We start from the raw sequence: 24,068 nt of genomic DNA, 5'->3' as shown, positions 1-24,068 counted from the left end.
TGTAGTTAGTGAATGAGACTCAGTAACCCACTGAGATAGTAAATTTCAAAGTCTTGCAACCCTTTGAGTGAGAAATATTTCATCTTAGTCCTAAATGATTGGCTCCTTATCCTGAGTACCTCCAGGTTTGAGATTACTTGATCAGTGAAAACAATCTCAGTATTTATCCTACCAATCCCCCTCAGTATTCTGTACATATTAATGAGATTGCTTCTCATTATTCTAAACTCATGAGAATTAAGACTTAATTTGCTCAGTCTCTAAAGCAATGTCTTCCACATCCAAGGAACTAATTTAGTAAACCTTTGCTATATGGCCTGCAACATGTGAATTAGGAAAACCAGCAGCAGCAGGTTATTCAATCCAAATACACAATATATATCAGGCAAAGAGTATCAGGTGGAGTTTAATTTAAATAAATGTGAGCATGTAAATTTATCTTTACTTCATTGTGGAGTCCAAAACTACACATAGTATTTCAGAAATTTCACCAAAACCCTGTACAACTGTCGCAAGACTTCTTTATTTCAATACCTTTAGAATAGACATAATTTTCTTTCTTCATTACTTGATGTACCTGCATGGTAACATTCGATATGCCTTGCGCAAACACGTTCAAGTCTCTTTGAACATCAACACTTAAACGTTGACACCTTTAAAAAAAAATTTAGCTTTGCTATGCTTCAAACCAAAGTGAATAACTTCACATTACATCCACCTGTCATGTTGGACTCCACTCACTTAACCTGTCCACATTGACCTATTCTAATCACATTGTGCTTTTCTAAGGGCTCCATAACATCAGTGACCACATTAAAATTAATTATTTGACCACTATTACAAATTATATATATTCAAATTTCTTTAACAGTATCCTGCAGGTTTACCAGATATTTCGGATACCAGAGTGCTAAGTCGTCCTTCCATGATAGACTTAATTCTAATTATTCAATGTCACAAACATTACCATAAAGACACAAAAGGATTCCTGACATGAAAGGCACCAAATAAATCCAATCTGTTCCATAATTAATTAACCCACACTGGAACGGTGTTAGTAAAGGAGGACTAAAGAATCATTTTGCCATTTCATAGAGGAATCCCAAATCATTGTTTATCATTTGCTGGATGATAAACAATCCAGCATGATTTCAGGGACTGACAGGAAAAATAACTTGGTTGTTCACATCTATGAATCTATATCTTTAAGATTCTCTAGATAGTTGTACAATGGTACAAATGGGGACATCCTGGAATCACCTCATCATTCAAGATGGCAACTTAGACAGTTGTTTCCTAGGTGAGTCTATTATCACCATAAAACCTGCTACAATTCTTTTGAATGTGACTGGAAAAGACAACTCCCGAGGTGATACAATCTCATCCAACAAATAATTCTATGTGGCACATGGACAAGTTCTTAAAAGCCACACTGCAGAACAATGGTTTGTTGCAAAACAAGAAGCTGTCTATTGTAAACACTGAAATCCACCAGCAACAGGTTACACCAATATCAGTGAGAGAATTTCATAAACAAAAAGTGATGATTTTTCTCCAAGGATTCTTGGCTTATCCTTTCTGGATTCAAAGTATCAACCAAATATCAATATACACATAAGGGACAAAGTTGAGAGATTGGTAGAATTTCTTAGTCATAGAGAGGTACAGCATGGAAACAGACTCTTCGGTCCAACCCGTCCATGCCGACCAGATATCCAAACCCAATCTAGTCCCACCTGCCAGCACCTGACCCATATCCCTCCAAATCCTTCCTATTCATATACCCATCCAAATGCCTCTTAAATGTTGCAATTACACCAGCCTCCACCACATCCTCTGGCAGCTCATTCCATACATGTACCACCGTCTGCGTGAAAAAGTTGCCCCTTTAGGTCTCTTTTAAATCTTTCCCTTCTCACCTTAAACCTATGCCCTCTAGTTCTGGACTCCCCCACCCCAGGGAAAAGACTTTGTCTATTTACCCTATCCATGCCCCTCATAATTTTGTAAACCTCTATAAGGTCACCCCTCAGCCTCCGACGCTCCAGGGAAAACAGCCCCAGCCTGTTCAGCCTCTCCCTGTAGCTCAAATCCTCCAACCCTGGCAACATCTTTGTAAATCTTTTCTGAACCCTTTCAAGTTTCACAACATCTTTCCGTTAGGAAGGAGACCAGAATTGCACGCAATATTCACAACATCCTACCGATAAGGAGGGAGACCAGAATTGTATTCCAAAACTGGCCTAACCAATGTCCTGTCCAGCTGCAATATGACCTGCCAATTCCTATACTTGTTGCACTGACCAATAAAGGCATACATGTTAAATATCTTCTTCACTATCCTATTTACCTGCAACTCCACTTGCAAGGAGCTATGAACCTGCAGTCCAAGATCTCTCTGAGCAATACTCACCAGGTCCTTCCCGTTCAGTGTCCTTGCCCTGATTTCCTTTTCCAAAATGCAGCACCTTGCATTTATCTAAATCAAACTCCATCTGCCACTCTTCGATCCATTGGCCCATCTGATCAAGATCCCATTGTACTCTGAGGTAACCTTCTTAGCTGTCCACTACACCTCCAACTTTGGTGTCATCTGTAAACTTACTAACCATTCCTCCTATGTTCACATCCAAATCATTTATATAAATGATGAAAAGCAATGGACCCATCACCAATCGTTGTGGCATATCACTGGTCACAGACCTCCAGTGTGAAAAGCAGCCCTCTGCCACCACCCTCTGTATTCTACCTTCAAGCCAGTTCTATATCCAAATAGCTAGTACTCTCTGTATTCCATGTGGTCTAACCTTTTTAACTTGTCCACTGTGAGGCACCTTGTCAAATGCATTACTGAAATAGATTTGCCCTCATCAATCCTCTTTTGTTACTTCTTCAAAAATATCAATTAAATTAGTGAGACAGGAGTTCCCATGCACAAAATCATGTTGACTGTCCCTAATAGTCCTTTCCTTCCTTAAATAGGAAACCAAAACTGTACACCATATTCTCGATGTGATCTCAAAAGTTACTTTTTCTAAAATTTTAGCCATTCATTTTTCAATGGATGAGACTGGTGGATTAGTTATTCTTGGAACTCTGTAAAATATTGGAATGATAATTTGGTAATATATACTAGCAAATGCAGTTTTCTTTCTTCCTGGATAACGTCTAACTTTTTTATCTGTCCCTTCTCTAAAACAAGCAGGTTAAATTTGCATCAGGTAATCATGAAGTAGAAAATCCTGGTCATGACCGTACTGTGGAGTTTTCATATTGTTGCTTTAGCTCATTTTCAGTAAACCACTATTCTTGTTTCTTCCAGACTGAACAAAACGTAACTCTAGTTAAATTTAGTGGTTAATATTTGAGTGCTGTAATAGTGATATTCTCCTATTATAGAACTTTCATTGGTACAATTAGAAAAATGAGAATTACAATATATTCATTCTAATTTGTACAAAGTATATTCCTGTCAGGGTGAAAGGGAAGGCTGGTACGTATAGGGAATGCTGGATGACTAAAGAAATTGAGGGTTTGGTTAAGAAAAAGAAGGAAGCATATGTCAGGTATAGACAGGATCGATCGAGTGAATCCTTAGAAGAGTATAAAGGAAGTAGGAGTATACTTAAGAGGAAAATCAGGAGGGCAAAAAGGGGACATGAGATAGCTTTGGCAAATAGAATGAAGGAGAATCCAAAGGGTTTTTACAAATATATTACGGACAAAAGGGTAACTAGGGAGAGAATAGGGCCCCTCAAAGATCAGCAAGGTGGCCTTTGTGTAGAGCCACAGAAAACGGGGGAGATACTAAATGAATATCTTGCATCAGTATTTACTGTGGAAAAGGATATGGAAGATGTAGACTGTAGGGTGACATCTTGCAAAATATCCAGATTACAGAGGAGGAAGTGCTGGATGCCTTGAAACGGTTAAAGGTGAATAAATCCCCAGGATCTGATCAGGTGTACCCGAGAACTCTGTGGGAAGCTAGAGAAGTGATTGCTGGGCCTCTTGCTGAGATATTTGTATCACCGATAGTCACAGGTGAGGTGCCAGAAGACTGGAGGTTGGCAAATGTGGTGCCACTGTTTAAGAAGGGCGGTAAAGACAAGCCAGGGAACTATAGACTGGGCTGAGAAGTGGCAGATGGAATTTAATTCAGATAAATGCGAGGTGCTGCATTTTGGGAAAGCAAATCTTAGCAGGACTCATACACTTAAAGATAAGGTCCTAATGAGTGTTGCTGAACAAAGAGACCTTGGAGTGCAGGTTCATAGTTCCTTGAAAGTGGAGTCGCAGGTAGATAGGATAGTGAAGGCGGCGTTTGGTATGCTTTCTTTTATTGGTCAGGGTATTGAGTACAGGAGTTGGGAGGTCATGTTGCGGATGTAGAGGACATTGGTTAGGTCAGTTTTGGAATACAATTCTGGTGTCCCTCCTTATTGGTAGGATGTTGCGAAACTTGAAAGGGATCAAAAAACATTTACAAGGATGTTGCCAGTGTTGGAACGTTTGAGCTAGAGAGAGGGGCTGAATAGGCAAGGGCTATTTTCCTTTGAGTGCGGAGGCTGAGGGGTGACCTTAAAGAAGTTTATAAAATTATGAAGGGCATGGACTCCCCCACTCTTTTCCCTGGAGTGAGGAAGTCCAGGACCAGAGGGCATAGGTTTAAGGTGAGAGGGAAAAGATTTAAAAGGGACCCAAGAGACAACTTTTTCACACACATGGAGGGATGTGTGTACGGAATGAATTGCGACAGGGCATGGTGGAGGCTAGTACAATTATAATATTTAAACTTCACTTGGCTTTTGCCCGAAACGTCGATTTCGCTGCTCCTTGAATGCTGCCTGAACTGCTGTGCTCTTCCAGCACCACTAATCCAGAATGTGGTTTCCAGCATCTGCTGTCATTGTTTTTACCTCTATGAATAGGAAGGGTTTAGAGGGATATGGGCCAAATGCTAGCAAAGGGTCCTAGGTAGTGTCGCTGAACAAAGAGACCTTGGAGTGCAGGTTCATAGCTCCTTGAAAGTAGAGTCCCAGGTAGATAGGATAGAGAAGGCGGCATTTGGTATGCTTTCTTCTATTGGTCAGAGTATTGAGTACAGGAGTCGGGAGGTCATGTTGCTGCTGTACTGGACATTGGTTAGGCCACTGTTGGAATATTGCGCGCAATTCTGGCCACCTCCCTATCGGAAAGATGTTGTGAAACTTGAAAGGACTCAGAAAAGATTTACAAGGATGCTGCCAGGGTTGGAGAGTTTAGCTATAGGGAGAGGCTGAACAGGCTGGGGCTGTTTTCCCTGAAGTGTCGGAGGCTGAGGGGTGACCTTATTGAGGCTTACAAAATTATGAGGGGCATGGATAGGGTAAATAGACAAAGTCTTTTCCCTGGGGTGGGGGAGTCCAGAACTAGAGGGCATAGGTTTAGGGTGAGAGGGGAAAGATATAAAAGAGACCCAAGGGGCAATTATGTCACGCAGAGGGTGGTAGGTGTATGGAATGAGCTGCCAGAGAGGAAGTGGTGGAGGCTGGTACAATTGCAACATTTAAGAAGCATTTGGTTGGGTATATGAATAGGAAGGGTTTGGAGAGATATGGGCCAGGTGCTGGCAGGAGGGACAAGATTGGGTTGCGATATCTGGTCGGTTTGGATGGGTTGGACCGCTGTATGTTTCTACGATTCTAAGCAGTTCACAGAAAGTTCACTGGATTGATTCCTGGGATGGAGTCATCATCTTACAAGGAAAAGTTGGTATTTGAAGTTTAGAAGATTGGGAGGTGATCTTATTGAACCATAAAAGATCCTGAGGAGGCTTGACATGGTGAATGCTGAAAAGATTTTTTTCCCCTTAATGGAGAAGACTGGAACTAAAGAAAATAATTTAAAAATAAGGGGTCTCCCATTCAAGACTGAGATTAGAAAGATTTTCTGTCAGATGGTCATGAATCTGTGGAACGCTTTCTCAAAGAACAGTGGAAGAGGGATAAATGAATATTTTTAAAATAGAAGTTGATTGACTCTCTTATTCATCAAGAATTTAAGATTAATAGAGGTAAGCAGGTAAGTGAAGCTTAACCCACAATCAGATCACAATTAGCACATCTTTGATAATGGCACAGCAGGCTTTACAGGCCAAATAGCCTATTCCTAATTGTATGTTTGCATGCTTATTTCATCAGCATTGAAACTGGCGACTGAAACTGATTCACAGTCAACACGGTAATTCATCTTTGATGGTCTGAAAGTCAAAGTACGAATCAGACAACTGCAGTTATCTGAAACACAGTAATACCTTGCATAAATGAGAGATCTGAAATCTGGGTGTTTACTAGAATCAATTCCTTTAAATTGATTTTTTAAAATTCTTAAGGAACTGTAAAAGCTTCAAAATGTAGCAACACCAAGTGTAGAAGTGGAACATTACTGCTTTGGCCAACTGCAACACTGACCTGACTGTCAGTAGAGTTAGTTGCTTAGTTAGTAGCTTGTCTGCTAAATTTAATATCCCTTAACCTCTTTTCTTTTACAGAATTAAAGTTCTAGAACTCCTAGATTTCTTTATCTTATTTACAGTCATTTCATGACTGTAATAGTCCACTATTTTTTTTTACCTTGTCTTGCTTCTGACAGCTTTGTTTAATGAAGGACCTGGTAATCTCATGAAGCTGGCGTAAAGCTGGAACCACCCATACTGGATGTTGGTTATTTTGCTGAGAGGACTGGGAATAAAAAGCACAATTAAAACAATATAAATGCCAACCAGTTTATAGTGTAATTTGAACATTACTAAATATTTAAGACATTTCCAGTGAACAATATCAAATGAAATTAGTTATCATCCAGTGATTCCAATAACATGCATCAGTGGACGATAACAGTTTGACAAACCACAATAAGATAACCACTACAAATCTATTTTATACACTGAAGTGAAGTTTTATCATTAAAACATTATACTTTTGAATGATCAAATTAACAGTGGGGATATGTGAAAAACATCACAGGTTGCAAATGGCTTCTTAAACCAAGCTGATCTTGCAACTTATGGAAACATTTGAGCATTTAATCAACTATTCTCCTTGTTTCAAGATAGAAACTTGTAACATGAAAGAGCTATTTTTATTTAAGTGAGTACTGATCAAGTATTTATAACATTAAGTTAAGAAGTTGGACATTGCAAAAGTAACACTTTAACATTAGAGTTACAAATTCAACAACACATCAAGTTTATCAAAGCAGTTGTAATCATCAACTCACTACGGCTATTAGCTTTGCGAATGAAAACAAAACAGTGTAACAATTTACAGAGACAAGGTTTATAAGAATGAGAGAATTTACAGACTAACAAAATATACATGTTTCCTCATGTGGTGTGGGGCAACCTAGAATGAGAGTCATAGAATTAAAATAAGGGTTAACAGATTTAAAACAGAGATAAGGTGAAATTATTTCTCTCAAACAGTTGTGAATCTGTGGAATTCATGACCCCAGAGTGCAGTGCAAGTGGCGACACTGAGTAAATTTAAGGAGAAGACAGACAGATTTTTAATTAGTAATTGGTAATGGAGAACAGCCAGAGAAACACAGTTGAGGCCAAGTTGTGCTCAACCATGATCATAACAAATGATGAAGCAAGCTCAAGGTGGGGGAATGAATTGTCTACTTCTGCTCCAAGCTCCAGTGGGGAGGTGGGGGTGGGGAGGGGGGGTGCACGCAAGAGGGTGAAGGAATCTCAAGAAAGACTTCAGGTATGAAGAACTTCAGTGACTGGATAATTTAGGACTTTGCAGGAGGTGATTGAGAGGAGATAGACATATTTAAAAGTAAGGGATGTGGTCAGAGTTAGAAGGAAGGCACTATCCCCATTGGTGGAACATTCAAGAATCATGAATCAGTGCACATACATTTAAGATAATTGGAGAACTGAGGCACATATACTTCAAGCAATGAATGGTTAGGATCTGGTATGCACTGTCCAAGACTTTTCTATTTGGAGCAGAAAAGGTTGAGAGGAGACCTGATAGCGGTGTACAAGATTGTACATCCTGGTGAACAGGATATGAAGAGAGTAGATATTCTACTCAGTCAAAAGGTCAAGACCAAGTGGGCACACTTTTAAAGTGAAAAGCAGGAGGTTTAGTGGGGATTTAAGCAATTTCTTTCCAGAGTGTGGTGAGGGTATGAAATGCACAGCTTGGGAGGATAGTTGAGACAGGTAATCATGCAATCTAGTACTTAGATGAACACAAAATGGAATATCGTTTAAGGCTATAGGCCTAGTGTGGGAAAGTGGAACTGATGTAAGTAGTCATGTATTTTTGGTGGTACAGACTCTATGGACTGAAAGGCCTCTTCTCTATTGTGTGATTCTACAAGTGTGCAGAAAGGGTCAATTTAAGCTTTCGAAAGGGAACTGAATCAATATCTGAAAGGGACAAATTTGCAAAACTTAATTATATACTGATTATGCTAAAGACTGAAAAAAGATTCTGATTTGCAATCAGTAGTTACTCCTATCATATGGACTTGACATTGTGATTGAGAATTTATAATTTTCAAATAACAACTCTAAAAATAGTCCAGTCAAACCATGTAACTCAATATAAGAAAAGCACAGGTGCAGATCATAGTTTGGATATATAAAGTGATGTGGAATTAAATGATTGTACATGTGAAAGTCTGAGGACAACATGGACTACTTTGGCTGAACAACTAAATTGTGTTGTAATTTCTATTTAATTTTACTTTCTTTTCCCAGTTCCTTTATACAGAGGTCTTTTAAAAAAAGTGCATAATTTCTTTCACAAAGTTATCTACCTTCTTAATATCCTCGATACATTTGATGATATAACTTCGCTTGATTTGCTCCTTTACTGCATAAGCTTCACTAAGTATGGTAAGATGTTCTTCCAGTGCCTGCTGGACTAAGTTTGTGGGTAGTGCTGGTAAATGAGCAAGCTCCCAAAGCACCTCCAGCACCTGTTGTTGGGGGAAAAGAGGGCGAAGGTAATATTTTAAAAAAGATTTTAAAAAAAACAACTTTAGCATCAATCCCAAAATCACTCATGCTCATTTGTAAAGTCTTGTCACACCTGACAGAACAGTTCTTACCTTGCCCGTGGTGTTCTCAGAACGAGCTTCTCGGCCAATTTTTCCTATAAGACTGAGCAGTTTTTGTCGGATTCGGTCACTCTCAATCTCCCAACTCTAATCAGGAATGAGAAAGTTGAATCCATCAAACAGAATTCTATTATCAATATTTTGCACTTTGAGAAATGTTTCATGGTTTATTTATTGAGTAAAGTGATTAGCCCATCACTTGGTCTGTACTCTTCAGTAATATACAACATTGTTTGCATCTCAAGTGCATAAGGAGGCCCCAGCGGGTGGACATTGGTTTTGCAGGGGGCCTGACTTATCCTGAAACCTATTTAACCAGGACTACCCTTGCTATGGTAGTTCAAAGCGAGGTCGCTTTTTACAACATGTGTTACTTACACACAAATATTTTGTTTCTCCATGCACAGAAAAATGCAGTCTAGTGGAACAAAATCTGTAATGCAAATTAGCCTTAAAAAACAGCAGACTTCTAATTAAGGATAAGAGGACTGAAATACATTTTGGAGATGAAGAAATCACTGACCTGAAACATTAACAGCTTCTCTCATTATATACACTGCCAGACTTGCTGTGTGTACCCAGCATTCTGCTTCAATGTCATTTACACTTGGCCTTTATTACATGGCTTAGTAAGACTCAACGCCATCTTCAGATACTTCCTTATGTTATCATTATTACAAGACTTTTTAAAGCCTACCTGGTGACTGTCTGACCAAACCTCAGGTGGCTCAGTGTTATACTTTATCATGCCTCTGAAGTGTCTTGTGACATTTCATTATATTAAAGGTACATAATAAATACAAGTGGTTATAATAATGGGGCATTAAAAACAAAAACTCTAATTTTTTTTTCCCACAATGTCAAAACAATTTTAGCCTAAGTCATATTGTGTAGAAGGATACCACTTGATGCAACATGATTAAACAGAAGAAGTCTTTACATTTTGCTTATAATCTGACAATCAACAAAACAGAATTAAAAGACAGAACAAAGATGAAAAGGAACGTTACGACTAAACTTTAAAGTGTCAAATTTTCAAACTAATGAAGTCTATCTTAAGTTTTCTTTCTGAATGCATTATTATGATGTTGTAAACACACATAAACTAACACTTCGTTTTGGCTGCAGAGTGACCATGGTGCATTATAGTGTGAAAGAAATAGTGGTTACATCCAATTATTGTGTAAAATTTTGACCAATGTGAACTGTCAGTTTTTGAGGAGGGGGGTGGGGGGGGGGAAGGTGCTTGGGGAGGTGGTGTGTGGAGGGGGGATACAGCAATTTAGGTGTAGGCCTCCTTATCTGTCTCAGTCCTTAAATATTTAATACCTTAGCACGAGCATAAGCAAAATTCTAGGACGAGTTTGTTTACTCGTAACCTTCATTTTTGGGAAAGTAAAAACAAGGCCTCTAATTGCAAATCCATGCCATTTCTCAAAACATCTTGCCTCAATATCTTAAATGTCGCAGTTCCAAGGAGAACAGTTCTAGCTATTCTAAACTCCTATTATAGTTGAAGTCTCTTATCCTTTCAGTAAAAAAGCTTTAGGGAACAGAAATGTAGAGATTCACAACTATCCTCAAATTTGGTAGCCAGAATTGTGTCTAGCAATTTAAAATCTGGCACGATTTATTTTTAATATTTGTTATCTTCAACTGAAAGCACAAGTAACCAAATGATTCTTTAACCACCTTATCAATTTGCTATATCATCTTTTAGGAGTTTTGAATATAGACACCAAGGTTCTTTATCTCTACACTTCATTCAATTATACCAATTTACAGAATTCGTTTTTCTTCCCCATACGGCTCCTCCTGATCTGCATTAACTTATATCCTCACACATTGATCTCGATCTGTCATCTTTCTTTTTCAAACATCTTTTAAAAAAAACTTCACCACAGGAAAAGCTGCTCACTTACCTTCTGTATCAGAATGAAGAGATGGTTCAGTTGATCATAGTTGAATTTGGCAGCAGCAGCAGCAATAATAGTGTGAATATTTTCAATGACGGTTGAGGATTGCCCTGACTTAATAAATAGCAATGCTATTAGGTTTAGATAACATGTGCAAGGTACATTACATCTGTCCTAAACATAATATGTCTGTCCTCCATTGCAATATATTCAACATCATCTCCAAGCTTCATTACCAACTTTCATTCTCTTATAAAGACCAAAATGGGATGTTTAATGATGATTTCACAAAGTTAATCAGCATTTGCTACTCCTCAGATAGTGAACAAGTTCATGTACGTATGCAGCAAGATCTTGACAATATGCAGGCTTGGCCTAGTAAGCAGCAAGTAACATCCATTTCACACAAGTGTCAGGTAATGGCCATCACTAAAAAGAGATGGCCATCACCATTGCCAACTGATGTTCAGTAGCATTTACATTGCTGAATCTCCCACAATCAAGAATCTGGGGGTTACCAGTGACCAGAAACCAAACTGGCCCAGCCATATAAATACTGTGGCTACAACAGCAGGTGAGTTATTCACAGCTGTGAATAACTCACCTCCTGATTCCTCAAAGCCGGTCAATCAGCTACAAGGCACAAGGGAAATGTGTGATGGAATACTCTTCATTTGTCTGGATTAGGATAATTCTGATAATATTCAAGAAACTCAGCACCATCCAAGGCAAAACAACTCATTTGATTGATAACTCATCTAATTCCTCAGTCATTCCCTCCACTACAATGTACAGAGGCAGGTTGCACCAAAACAGCAACTCACTAAGGCTTCTTATAAGCATCTTGCAAACCCGCAACCATAAGAAATAGGAACAGAAGTAGGCTGTTTGGCAGCTCAAGCCTGTTCGCCATTCAACACGCCTATGGTTGATTGGACATTCCTCACGTCCACTTTCCTGCCCATTTCCTGTAATCATTGATTCCCCAACTGAAGAAGGACTCTGTTCTCTCAGTTTTCTATGACAAGAAGTTCCAAAGACACTCAAATCTCAGAATAAACTCCTCCTCATCACAGTCTTAAATCAGCTCCCCTTCATTGTGAGACTGTATTCTCTGGTTCTAAATCCTCTCAGAATTTACCCTGTTAACTCCTTTAAGAACCTCATATTTTTCGATGAGATCACCTCTCATTCATCTAAACTTCAGTGAATAGAGTGCCAATCTGTTTAGCCTATTCTCAAAAGACAAAACAAAGATAACCACTACCGTTTAGAAGGTTAACAGCAGCAGATGCAAAAACACCAACACTTACAAGTTCCTCTCTAAGCCACAAACCATCACAACTTAGAATTATATCATTGTTCCTGGGTCAAAATCACGGAGCTCATTCCTTAACAGCATATTTTTGGGCATCCTGACATGGACTACATTGGGTCAAAGTGGCAGCTCGCTACTATCTTCCATAAAGAAATGACCGTGGGCAATAAATGCTGACCTAGCCAACACTGCAAACATCCCATGAATAAACTGATTGAGTAAAAAAGTCTGTTCTTATCTGTCCAGATAAAATATAAACTTATCAGCACACAAAGGAGGGCCTTGGAATTTGAAGCACATAACTTAAATTTAATATGTAAATTCCAACTATTAAATCACTTCTTCAAACAACTTTTATTAATGTCCAATAAATAAGTTTAATACAATTAATCTTTTTCAGTCAGACCAACCTCTTCAAAGCAGCCTTACTGGATTTAACTCAATGAAGAAGTGTGACAATTGCTATATTATGCTCACATAATGTGATCTATTAGATTAAAAATTACTCTGTTAAAACCAGTTGTAATATGCAAACTGCCAGATTTACTTAGTACCTGAATGCGCCAAATCTTGGTAAGCTCATCCATGGAGAGTTTACTGCCCAGCAGTTCGATAATTCCCTTTATTCTATCACAATACTGTGCTTGATCAATATTTCCTGTTGAAGTTGAATAAAAACAAGAGGTTTTCTCAATATGATAGAGGAACTAAACTGTCTAAACAGCATACTCAATTAGATCGAGATATCAGGCAGATTGAACTTTGGTGGGGGTCCGTTTGATAGTACCATTACTGATGGAGTTGGGCAGGGCTTGAAAGACAGATCTACCAGATTGGACTCACAGGAAATAGTGACAGAGCAAATAAAAAGGAAGTTTTTTTTTGACTACACCAATCTGCCAGAAATGTATATTCCTCCATGAAGGACTGGTGAGAGTGACTACCATAGTTCCTCTGGAGATAAAATCTTGCCTTCACAGAGGAGACCCTCATTATGCTGTGTAGCACCATCATTTGACTCCTATGGATAGATTCAGAACAAATCAAAACAGGGCATCCATAAAGCACTGGAGGCTATCAGTTTCACAATTATATTCAACTATAATCTGCAACCCTGCGACCCAAAACATCAAAGAAATTCTGAAATGAAACCTCTCAATACCAAATACCTTTGAAACATGCTCATAAAAACAAAACATGCATTTTAATTACCTAATAATGTCCCATAATGCCACTGATAGATATATAGAATCGCTCTGTTCACTGTTACATCATACACTATTCTCCACCAAGAGGGCAAATGCATTTCATAAGTCCTGGATGTAATATGACAATAATAAGAGATAGAAAATTCATGGAGCTGACTGATCAGCAATACACCTCCATACCAATATCTGAAAATTATTGTTGATCATGCCCCCTTCTCAGGGAAGAGAAAAATGATAAAAGCACTTCATCATTCCATGCTGAGACCAAAAAGCTGTGAGTTCAGGTATCACAGGAACAATTTCACTTTACGGTCCTACTCAATGTGGTAGTGAGTCAGACAGGTTTTAAATTTCCCTTTTTAATTACTAATCCACACTGAAATTGCTGGCATTAGTGGAGAATCATTGCTGTTCTGTAAAGTGTTTACTATTAATGGTTAAAAAATGCTGCCTTAGATTCTTGAGGTTAAGCTGATTTTACAAAACTATCTTAAATTTTCAGCATTAAGACCAAAGATACATGGTATCATAATGGCAATTCATAGTCCAGGCCCAATTCAGTCAGATAACAGTCACCCTTTTCAAAAAGAGGAAATAGTAGTTCATCCTCAATCATGGTCTCAGCTATATCAGGATACAGTTGAGATACCAGATGGTGCACTGTCTGCCAGTTGAGAAACTCTAAACTACACATTGTTAGTCACTTCTCAAATCTACTGTACCTTCAAGTGCTATTGACAATACCGAATTTTCTACCAGCCAGTCCAATAACCGATCTGTATCAATTGCATTTTTCACAGATTTTGATAAGGTACTGTCTTCAATCAGCTTAGTAACCTAGAGAATAAGATTGAAACATTCAGGTTATTGTTAAGTGTTAATCCAGTAATTCCCCTTTGGAACAATAGAAATATTAATATCATAAATGGAAAGTGTAACAGAAAATAAAGAGAGTCATATCGCAATTATTCCTGATGAAGGGCTTTTGCCCGAAATGTCGATTTCGCTGCTCGTTGGATGCTGCCTGAACTGCTGTGCTCTTCCAGCACCACTAATCCCGCAATTCTTCAAAGTCTATTTTAGAAACAGTGACTGAATCATACTCATTTGACAAGCTTGAATCCTTCTTCTGCCTGTAAACTCTGTCCATTTTACATTTACTGGTTTAAACCCTATTAGCAGTCTAGTGCAAAACAATAAAATATGACGTGAAAATAAACTAAGAGAACGTGACTGCATCACCTCTGTGATTAACAGTTCTTACTCCTGAGGTAACTCTACCTATTGATTCCCTTATGTGTTCAACATTCTAGCCATTGGTGCACATTTAACTATTCATGCATAAATTGTATTTACTGGAAAGTTTTATGACAAACCGTGAACTGAAACAGGAAGGTAATAGTACAAATATGCTTGTAATTCAGAGCCAAACAAGTTGTTGTTGACTTCCTTTAAGCACTGCTCTAGAACTTGTTTAAAAAAAAATCACACAACACCAGGTTATAGTCCAACAAGTTTATTTGGAAGCACTAGCTTTCGAAGCACTGCTCCTTCATCAGGTGGTTGTGGAGGATAAGATCATAAGACACAATTTATAGCAAAATTTTACAGTGTGATGTAACTGAAATTATATATGAAAAAAGACCTGGATTGTTTGTTAAGTCTCTCATCTTTTAGAACGGGCATGTTGGTTTCAGTTCTTTCATCTGTAAATGCCAGAAATCTTTTTTAAAGTTACATTCTCAAGTGAACTTTATCAACAGGTGCCACGTCAGCTCAGATAATACATTGAAGGTGTGAGGTGCTCTGTGTGAGGCTGTCTGTGCTCCAATGTTCAGACTGATTCTATTTCTAAAAAAACGATTTACAGAGTCTTACATGGATTCAGGCAGTTTTTGCGCAAAATAAAATGTAATTCAGCAAGTACAAACTCATCCCACAAACGTGTATGTGTGTGTGCGCTTGGGGGCGGGAGGTATGAGCGTCTGAGAGAGTGACAGTGTGTGTTAGTGTCAAAGGGCAAAGGGTATAAGTATGTGACAGAGTGTGTGCGAGACATGACCCCAAGGTCCCGGTTAAGGCCATCCCTATGGGTGCCAAACTGGCTATCAGCCTCTGCTCAGCCACTTTGCGTTGTTGGTCTAGAACTTTTATTCGTTTATTACCTGCTTTCTACAACTTGATCGATTTTCAAAGCAATCCTGTGTAGTATCATTAAGTTCTTAAGATATTTGAAGATTCAGTTCTGATAGAGTTATTAATGAAAATATGAGCAGTGTTTATCTGACAAAACAACCTTGAACTGCTAATTTAATTAGGTTGTCAAAGATTAACAGCATAAAGAGAATGTGGCTCATCTTTCAAACGATGCCAACTTTATCAAGTGGCAAAGTATCAATGTATAACATGCTAAATAGCAGCAATACTGCTGGCTGCTGTCAGCCACAGGTTATGATTCTATATAAAAGCATTCTATTGACAGTGGTTTTGTCATAATAACAAACAGGAGCTGGAGTAGGCCATTTGGCCTATTAATTCTGCTCTGCCATTCAGCAGTATAGTGGTTGATTTTTTTTTTCACCTCAACTCCACATTCCTGTACGATGCCATATCCCTTAGTTCACCAGAATAGAAATATATTAACAACGAGCAAATATAACTTTGCTGGGGATACAGAATACCAAAAATTCATAATCTTTTGAGTTCAGAAACACTTCAAAAACCTTTTATTTTGAAACCTAGAACCCATGTTCTTGATCTCCAAGAAGAAACTTCTCAGCTTTCCTTTTACCTTTTAACTACCTTCTAAAGTCTCTTAAAAAACTGCACAAAATTCAATTAGATCACCTCGCATTCTTCTGAGCTACAGGGAATATAGACCAAGGCTATCTAACCTTTCACAGGGCAACCTACTCATCACAGGAACCAGCCTATCGACCCTTAATTGCACTCCCTCTAGGACAAGCATCTCCTTCTTTGGGTAAACAGGCAAACCTGAAACCCAGTTCTCTCAAGTGTGGCCTCTACAACACCACGCAGAATTATAGTAAGACTTCAGTTCTGTACTACAACACTCCTGTAACAAAAATTAACATTCTAATTACTTTCATTATTACACAAACTGCCTGTACGTAACTTGTAATTCAGGCACAAGAACAAAGCCAGTTTGTTTTAATGAAAACATTTCCTAGTTTTTCACGATTCAAAAAGAAAATTTGGCTTTTTGGATATTTCCTACCAAAGTGGATAAATCACAACTTGCCACATAAATATACCATCGGATATAAATATATCATCCAACTTGTCTAAATCCCAGACTTAATGCACACTCCCCCCACACACCACTTCAAATCCTCAACATTATTCTCCCAATTAACTTAGTCATATAATTGTTGATTAATCATTTCAAACCTCAGAACCTCAGGCAATTCTAACCACAGTTCTATCATCAATCAAAATTAGAACTTAATAAATTGGTATACCTCTTTCAATGAATTCATTTTTGCACTGAAGTGGGGAGTTTTCAACATACGTAGGAGGATATCCAAGCGGAGGTCATCTACCACCATCACCAGCTCTGGTTGAAATCGCATGCATAATAATTTGATGGCAGATAGAAGCTCTGGAATGTTCACCAATTTCTAGATTGAAAAGGAGACAGTAATTAAAAAACAGATGTTTTGCAATTTCCAACCAATGCTGCAATGTCTAAGTAACTCAAGGTAAAGTTGAAGTAGGCCCTCTCTCTTTTTTGTCAAAATACCTCTAGTGGAGTCTTTCTACTTTCAAGGACACATAGAAATAACAGCTAATCTACAAATAAATCTGCATTCAAAGTTGAATGGAGAACAGGACAAGTTTGCAATTGAGCATTAAGTTGCAATCTCACTGCTCTCAGAATAGTTTCAGTATGATTAATGTGGCTGAGGTTCACAAATAAAAACTTTCATTTATAAAGCACCTTTGATGTAGTCGAGTGTTTGAAGTACTTCACAAGCACTACAAAACAAAACTCCAAATTAAAATATAGCAGACGATGTAAATTTTGGGGAACACAAAAGAAAAAGGCAGAGAGGTTTAAGAATGGAATTCAGGGATACTGGCAACTGAAGGAATGATTATCAACGATGGAAAAATTAAAATCAGGAATGGTCAAGAGTCTGAGTTCAAAGACTTGGAAGGTCATGTGCTAGAGATTGCAGCGATAGAAGCAGTGTATCAAAGTAGCATGAAAGCAAGGAATGATTAGATTAGATTACTTACAGTGTGGAAACAGGCCCTTCGGCCCAACAAGTCCACACCGCCCCGCCGAAGCGCAACCCACCCATACCCCTACATCTGCCCCTTTACCTAACACTATGGGCAATTTAGCATGGCCAATTCACCTGACCTGCACATCTTTGGAGTGTGGGAGGAAACCGGAGCACCCGGAGGAAACCCACGCAGACACGGGGAGAATGTGCAAACTCCACACAGAGAGCCGCCTGAGGCGGGAATTGAACCCGGGTCTCTGGCGCTGTGAGGCAGCAGTGCTAACCACTGTGCCACCGTGCCGCCCACCCACTGTGCCACCGTGCCGCCCAATGAGAATTTTGAAATAAAAGCATTGCTTAATTTATAGCCAGTATAGGTCAGTTGTCACAGCAGAGATGGGTAAATGGGCTTTGGCATAAGTTAGGACGTGGACAGCCAAGGTTTGTGATGATTTCAAGTTCATGGAGGCCACCCAAGAAGTCCATTGGAATTGCTAATTTTAGAGATACTAAGGACTGCATCAACTGAAGGTTGGGCTTGCACTGTGTGTACATATTCCTATTTTATGGGAGTGCATTCAGGTTCAAGAATAAAGCACTTGGCTTTTATGGTCGAGAGTGTGGAGCTGGAAAAGCACAGCAGGTCAGGCAGCATCCGAGGAGCAGGAAAATCAATATTTTGGGCATACGACCGAAACATCGATTCTTCTGCTCCTCGGATGCTGCCTGACCTGCTATGCTTTTCCAGCACCACACTCTCGACCCTGATCTCCAGCATCTGCAGTCCTCGCTTTCTACCACCTGGCTTTTATGCCTTAGAAAAAAAATTTTAATCAGATCAAAGATTTTGATAGTTGCTCCAATATAAGTAATCCAGAAAAAAAAAAGAGATTACCTTGTCTTTCAGATCTTTTTCTTCTAAACTTTGCACATATCGAATCATTTTGTCAATGACTGGATCCAGCATTGGCTGTAGAAGGAAGAATAGTACAAAAAAATATGCATTTGTATTTTAATTCCTTTGTATTTACATTAGAACAAATATGGTCCTAAAATAGTCCTATACAGTTAGCTTGGTGTAAAGCTGGTTGCAGTCTCCATTTTCTGGATTTACCACACATTACCATAAATCAATTTCTATTTTTGACAACAACTCCATGGAAAGGTGTGTTGTTATCACTTACCTGTACTACGGCAGGATTTAGATTTTCGGCACATACACCCAGAGGCTGTACCAATGCAGACACTGCCTAAAATAGAAACACAAAGGTTCTAAACCACAGTAGTTCCTATAGCAACCAACCAGATTTATGCAAAGCAACACACTTAGTTCTATAGTTTTAACTGCTTTAGCTAGAATTATTAAAAAATTTCAAAATCATAACATATCGGTAAAATATTTCCTACTTCAGAGAATGCTTTGTGATCAAAGATTTTAAGTTTTGAAATTGATATAGTTAAATGTGTTGTAAAAGAACTATATCAAAATAGTCAATTATTCTAACTACATGGGAAGAAGTTAAGAAGAGATTTAAAAGATTGTTTTAAATGCAGATTGTAAAGCAGTCATTCAAAATGATTATCTGGAAGCTTCAATTACATTATTTTAAACAATAACTTACTGCGGTTTCTATATCTTCTGCACCAAGCTTCAGCTGGATTGCTGAAAACCCACCCATCTCTCCAAACTAGAAAAATAAAATATAATTCAGCAACTAGCTCAATGATCATTGTTTCAGAGGACAAATTGCATTAAAAGCAAGTTAAAAAACAAAGCAGAGCTGCTAATTTCTCAATTTAACCAACGACATTATACAGCAAAGGAACAGGTGCCAAATGAACCGAATGTATACAAGTATCGAACTTTTATCTTGGATATTTTAAGCAGAATTTTCTAACAGCACTGTCACGAAGGTTGAAGTCTTTCTGTGTGGCCCTGAGCTGAATAACAAAATGGATTTTTTTTAAAATCTAGGTCGAATTCTGAATTCTTATTTATAACATTGGTAAGGGAGAAGGCACTACAAAACATGAGGATACACTGCAAAGTTGGCTATAGCAAGATGAGTACTTCCTCAGTCTCAGAGCAGCCTAAAAACAGAAAAACTATTCAGGCGATTTGATCCTGTATATGTATGGCTACAAAACACCAATTAAGGATTTAGCTAAATACCTTAGTTTACCAATAATTTGGGCAACACAACCCAAGGAACGATGTAGCAGAAAATGTCAACAATAGTCCAAAGGCTCAGGATAATGCTCTGGGGATATAGGTTCCACTGATGGAATTTGAATTCAACTAATATTTCTTGAATTAAAAACCAATCCAATCATGACCATTAGACAACTACTGATTGTCATAAAAACCCATCTGGAGAATGGGTCCACTTATGTCTTTTCATAAAGGAAATCTGCTATCTTTAACTAGTCTGGCCGACATGTGACTTCAGAGCTACAGCAATGAAGTTGCTTATTAAAAGCCTCTGAAATGGCCTATGGAGCCAGTTGGGTCAAAATACAAAAGTGTCTAAATAAAAGAATAAAACCACCAGCATTAATCCAGGTACTAGAAACAAAAACACATTATTGCTTTAAGGAAGGTGTTTAGATTAGATTAGATTACTTACAGTGTGGAAACAGGCCCTTCGGCCCAACAAGTCCACACCACCCCGCCGAAGCACAACCCACCCATACCCCTACATCTACCCCTTACCTAACACTAAGGGCAACTTAGCATGGCCAATTCACCTGACCTGCACATCTTTGGACTGTGGGAGGAAACCGGAGCACCCGGAGGAAACCCACGCAGACACGGGGAGAATGTGCAAACTCCACACAGAGAGCCGCCTGAGGCGGGAATTGAACCCGGGTCTCTGGCGCTGTGAGGCAGCAGTGCTAACCACTGTGCCACCGTGCCGCCCACAAACTCTGCAACATCCTACTTATGAAAGTCTGAGGGAATGTATCAAAATTAGAGTTATCCCACTGACTAATGAAACAATAGCCTGACATGAAATATAAAGGATAATTCCATGAGTACGGCTAGGTCCCAGATATTATCGTCACCTGTCTTTGGCATGTCCCGTGCTACCTGCAGGATAGGTGAACCAGAATTGGCAGTACAATGGTATGCAGTTAGGAGGGGGTGACACCAGGCATACCAAAAAATAAGTTATCAATACAGTGAAGCCACAGCACAGGACTACTTGCATGTCAAACAACACAAGCAGCATGCAAACGGTAGAACTAAGCAATTTAACAACCAAGAGCAGATTTAAATTCTGCAAAAGGTTTAAACTCTAAACTTAGGGCAACATAGTGGCTTAGTGGTTAGCACTGTTGCCTAACAGCTCCAGGGACCCGGGTTCGATTCCACCCTTGGATGACTGTGGAGTTTACACGTTCTCCCTATGTATGTGTTGGCTTTCTCTAAAGATGCACAGTCTGGGTAGATTAGCTATGATAAATGTTGACTTATGGGGATAGGACAAGGGGGCTAGGTCTGTGTGGCGTGCTCTTTAGAGGATCAGTGCAGATGGTCTCTTTCCGCACTGTAGGGATTCCATAAACCAGCCACATCCAACCATGAACAGTGGTCAACAATTAAACAACTATCAGGAGGAAGTGATTCCACAAACATTCCCATCCTCAATGATGGGGAGCCCATTATACCAAACATTTCAATCAGTTTCAACCAGATGTGCTGGGTGGATGATCCACCATAATCCTCCTCCTGAGGTTCCTGCCATCAAGGATGCCAGCCTTCAGCCAATTTGATTCACTCCATATGATGTCAAGAAACTGGTGGAAGGCACCGTATACTGCAAAGATCATGGACTCTGACAACAGCACTGAAGACTTGCACCCCAGAATTAAATGATCCCATAGTAAAGCTGCACCAGTACTGCTACAACACTGGCACTTACTTGGCATTGTGGAAAATTGCCCAAGTCAGTCCTGTGGACAAAAAGCAAGGCAAATCTAATCCAGTCAAATACTGACCAGATTAGCAGCAAATTGACGAAGGGGACCATAATAGTGCTATTAAGAGAAACTTATGCAATAAATAACCCGCTCAACAGATGCTCGGTCTGGAGTCCAGGATGGTCACTCAGCCGCTGACCTCATTAGAGCCTTGGTCGAAACATAAACTAAGTTCAGCTCTGCAGGTGTGGCAACCCTGGACATGAAGGCAGCATTTGACATAGTACAGCATCAGGGAACTTCAGTGAAACTGAAGTCAATGAAAATAGGAGGAAAATCTCTAATGACTGAGCCATACTTAGCACAAAAGAAGATGGTTGTGACTGTCAATCACCTCAGGTCCACAATGACACTGCAGGAGCTTCTCAGGGTAGCGTCCTAATCTCAAACTTGTTCAGCTGCTTCATTAATAACCTTCCTTCCATTATAAGGATAAATTATGGATGTCCATTACCCACTGCATGTTCCATGCCATTTGCGCTGCCTCAAATACTAAAAGAGTACATGTCCGTATATATCAAAACCTGGACAACATCCACTGATCAGTGGGAAGCAACACTCCCACCGCACGTCAGGCAATGACCATCTTCAACAAGGGAAAACCCAATCATTTTCCCATGACATTCAATGGCATCATTGACAACACCTTGGGCATTAGCATTGACCAAAAACTGAACTGGACCAGCCATATGCATACTGAGGCCATAACAACAGAGGCTAGCTCATTTCCTAAATCCTGAAATCCTGTTCATTATATACAATGGCACAGCGAGGTCAAGTATATGATTGATGACTCTCCACTTGCTTGTATAGTGGAGCCCCAACATTACTTGAGAAGCTCAGGACTAAGCAGCTTGCTTGACTGACACTCCACCCAACACCTTCAACATTCTTTCCATCCACCAAAACATACTGGCAGCACCGATATGTCTGCAAGATGCACTGTATCAACTCACCAAGGCTTCTTTAAAAATACCTTCACAGCCATGAACCCTATCAGCGAGGAGGAGAAAGGAAGCAGAAGCATGGGAACACCACTATCTACTTCCCTCCAAGCCACATGCCATCGTGACGTGGAACCTTATCACTGTTACTGGGTCAAAATCCTGAAATACCTCCTGAAAAACACACTGTACCTACTTTCCATGAACTTACAGAAGTTCAAGTGGCAGCTCAGTACCACCTTCTTAAGCATAATTAGGGAAGCGCAATAAATGCCAGTCTAGTTTGTGACAACCACATCCAGTGAATGAAAATAAAAATGTACAAGTGTGGCTTAGCAGCAAACTGTTCACTTCCGATAAACAAATGCTGTATCCTCTACAAGGTGCCAGACACAAATAGGCACTTGTTACAAAATACCAGGAGTGTTAACTCAAATGTAAAGCGGGGATAATTAAATATCACTGTAAACATTTCTAACATACAGTACTACTAAAATGAACGTGATGAATATTTCAACAAAGTGTCATGAAGATATAGGTATGCACTGTACCTTTAAGAGAGACTGAAAGCTGGCACGATCCACAGCAGCACAGAGTGTGCTGAAATAATTTAAAATTATATTGCAGCCGATTTTTAGAATGTGTGAAAAACTAATGATGAGCTGTACAACGCAAAAGATGAAGTATTTTGACCTACACCCAATTTTTCACGAGTACCTGAGAACTAACGAGCTTAGTGCCAAATTATCAGAACTAAAGTAAAGAAATTTATTGCAACCAAGCTTAGTTTGTGAATCACATCTAGGTGTTGATTGAAAGTTCATTTACTGAGATATTGGTATGGTGCTGGCACTTCCACTGACTTACGTGACAACTCTCGCAATGCAGTCCAGTTAATTTTGCATTCATAGACAGTCTTACAAAAGCAAAATGAGAGCAAAACTCAACTAAAATAGGAACAGCTAGTAAAATAGCGTTGATCCATTACTGGAAGTGCTTACTAGTATTTTGAGCAACATGTGGAAATCAGATAATAACAGTCATAAAGACTTATCTCTATCTAAGTAAGGATAAACCTAATTTCAACTGGCTACATTTAACATACTGCAAAGTAGGCCTGCAATAATAAAGCAATTCAGTTATCTAAATTGGAATTAATTGTTGTAATACATTCAGCAATGGTTTGCACCCGTCGATTAGTTCAACCAGCAGATGCTTTCAAACGATCCATCATTGCTTTAATATATAAATTTGATTCGACAAAATTTGTTGTGATGTTTTAGCCATCTGTTCCACAATTTACTTGCTTGTAAGAAAACATT

At 39.0% G+C, this 24,068-nt stretch overlaps 1 protein-coding gene across 3 annotated transcripts in view; it reads right to left on the bottom strand.

The window, feature by feature from the left end:
• Positions 1 to 24,068, bottom strand: part of usp24 (ubiquitin specific peptidase 24) — a 187,091-nt gene that overhangs the window by 122,844 nt on the left and 40,179 nt on the right. For all 3 annotated transcript variants that reach the window (XM_072574455.1, XM_072574456.1, XM_072574457.1), the window contains exons 7-16: positions 19,441 to 19,506; positions 19,003 to 19,068; positions 18,714 to 18,788; positions 17,048 to 17,206; positions 14,288 to 14,402; positions 12,912 to 13,015; positions 11,046 to 11,153; positions 9,115 to 9,210; positions 8,821 to 8,982; positions 6,615 to 6,722 (exon numbers count right to left, since the gene is read on the bottom strand). In XM_072574455.1, the coding sequence (XP_072430556.1) occupies positions 6,615 to 6,722; positions 8,821 to 8,982; positions 9,115 to 9,210; positions 11,046 to 11,153; positions 12,912 to 13,015; positions 14,288 to 14,402; positions 17,048 to 17,206; positions 18,714 to 18,788; positions 19,003 to 19,068; positions 19,441 to 19,506 (1,059 nt within the window). The remainder of the gene's footprint in view (positions 1 to 6,614; positions 6,723 to 8,820; positions 8,983 to 9,114; positions 9,211 to 11,045; positions 11,154 to 12,911; positions 13,016 to 14,287; positions 14,403 to 17,047; positions 17,207 to 18,713; positions 18,789 to 19,002; positions 19,069 to 19,440; positions 19,507 to 24,068) is intronic.

This window comes from Chiloscyllium punctatum, chromosome 7 (assembly GCF_047496795.1).
Source record: "Chiloscyllium punctatum isolate Juve2018m chromosome 7, sChiPun1.3, whole genome shotgun sequence".
In the NCBI taxonomy this organism is placed as follows: domain Eukaryota; kingdom Metazoa; phylum Chordata; class Chondrichthyes; order Orectolobiformes; family Hemiscylliidae; genus Chiloscyllium; species Chiloscyllium punctatum.
Note: the sequence above shows the minus strand (reverse complement) of the source record. Positions and strands in the feature narration are given on the sequence as shown.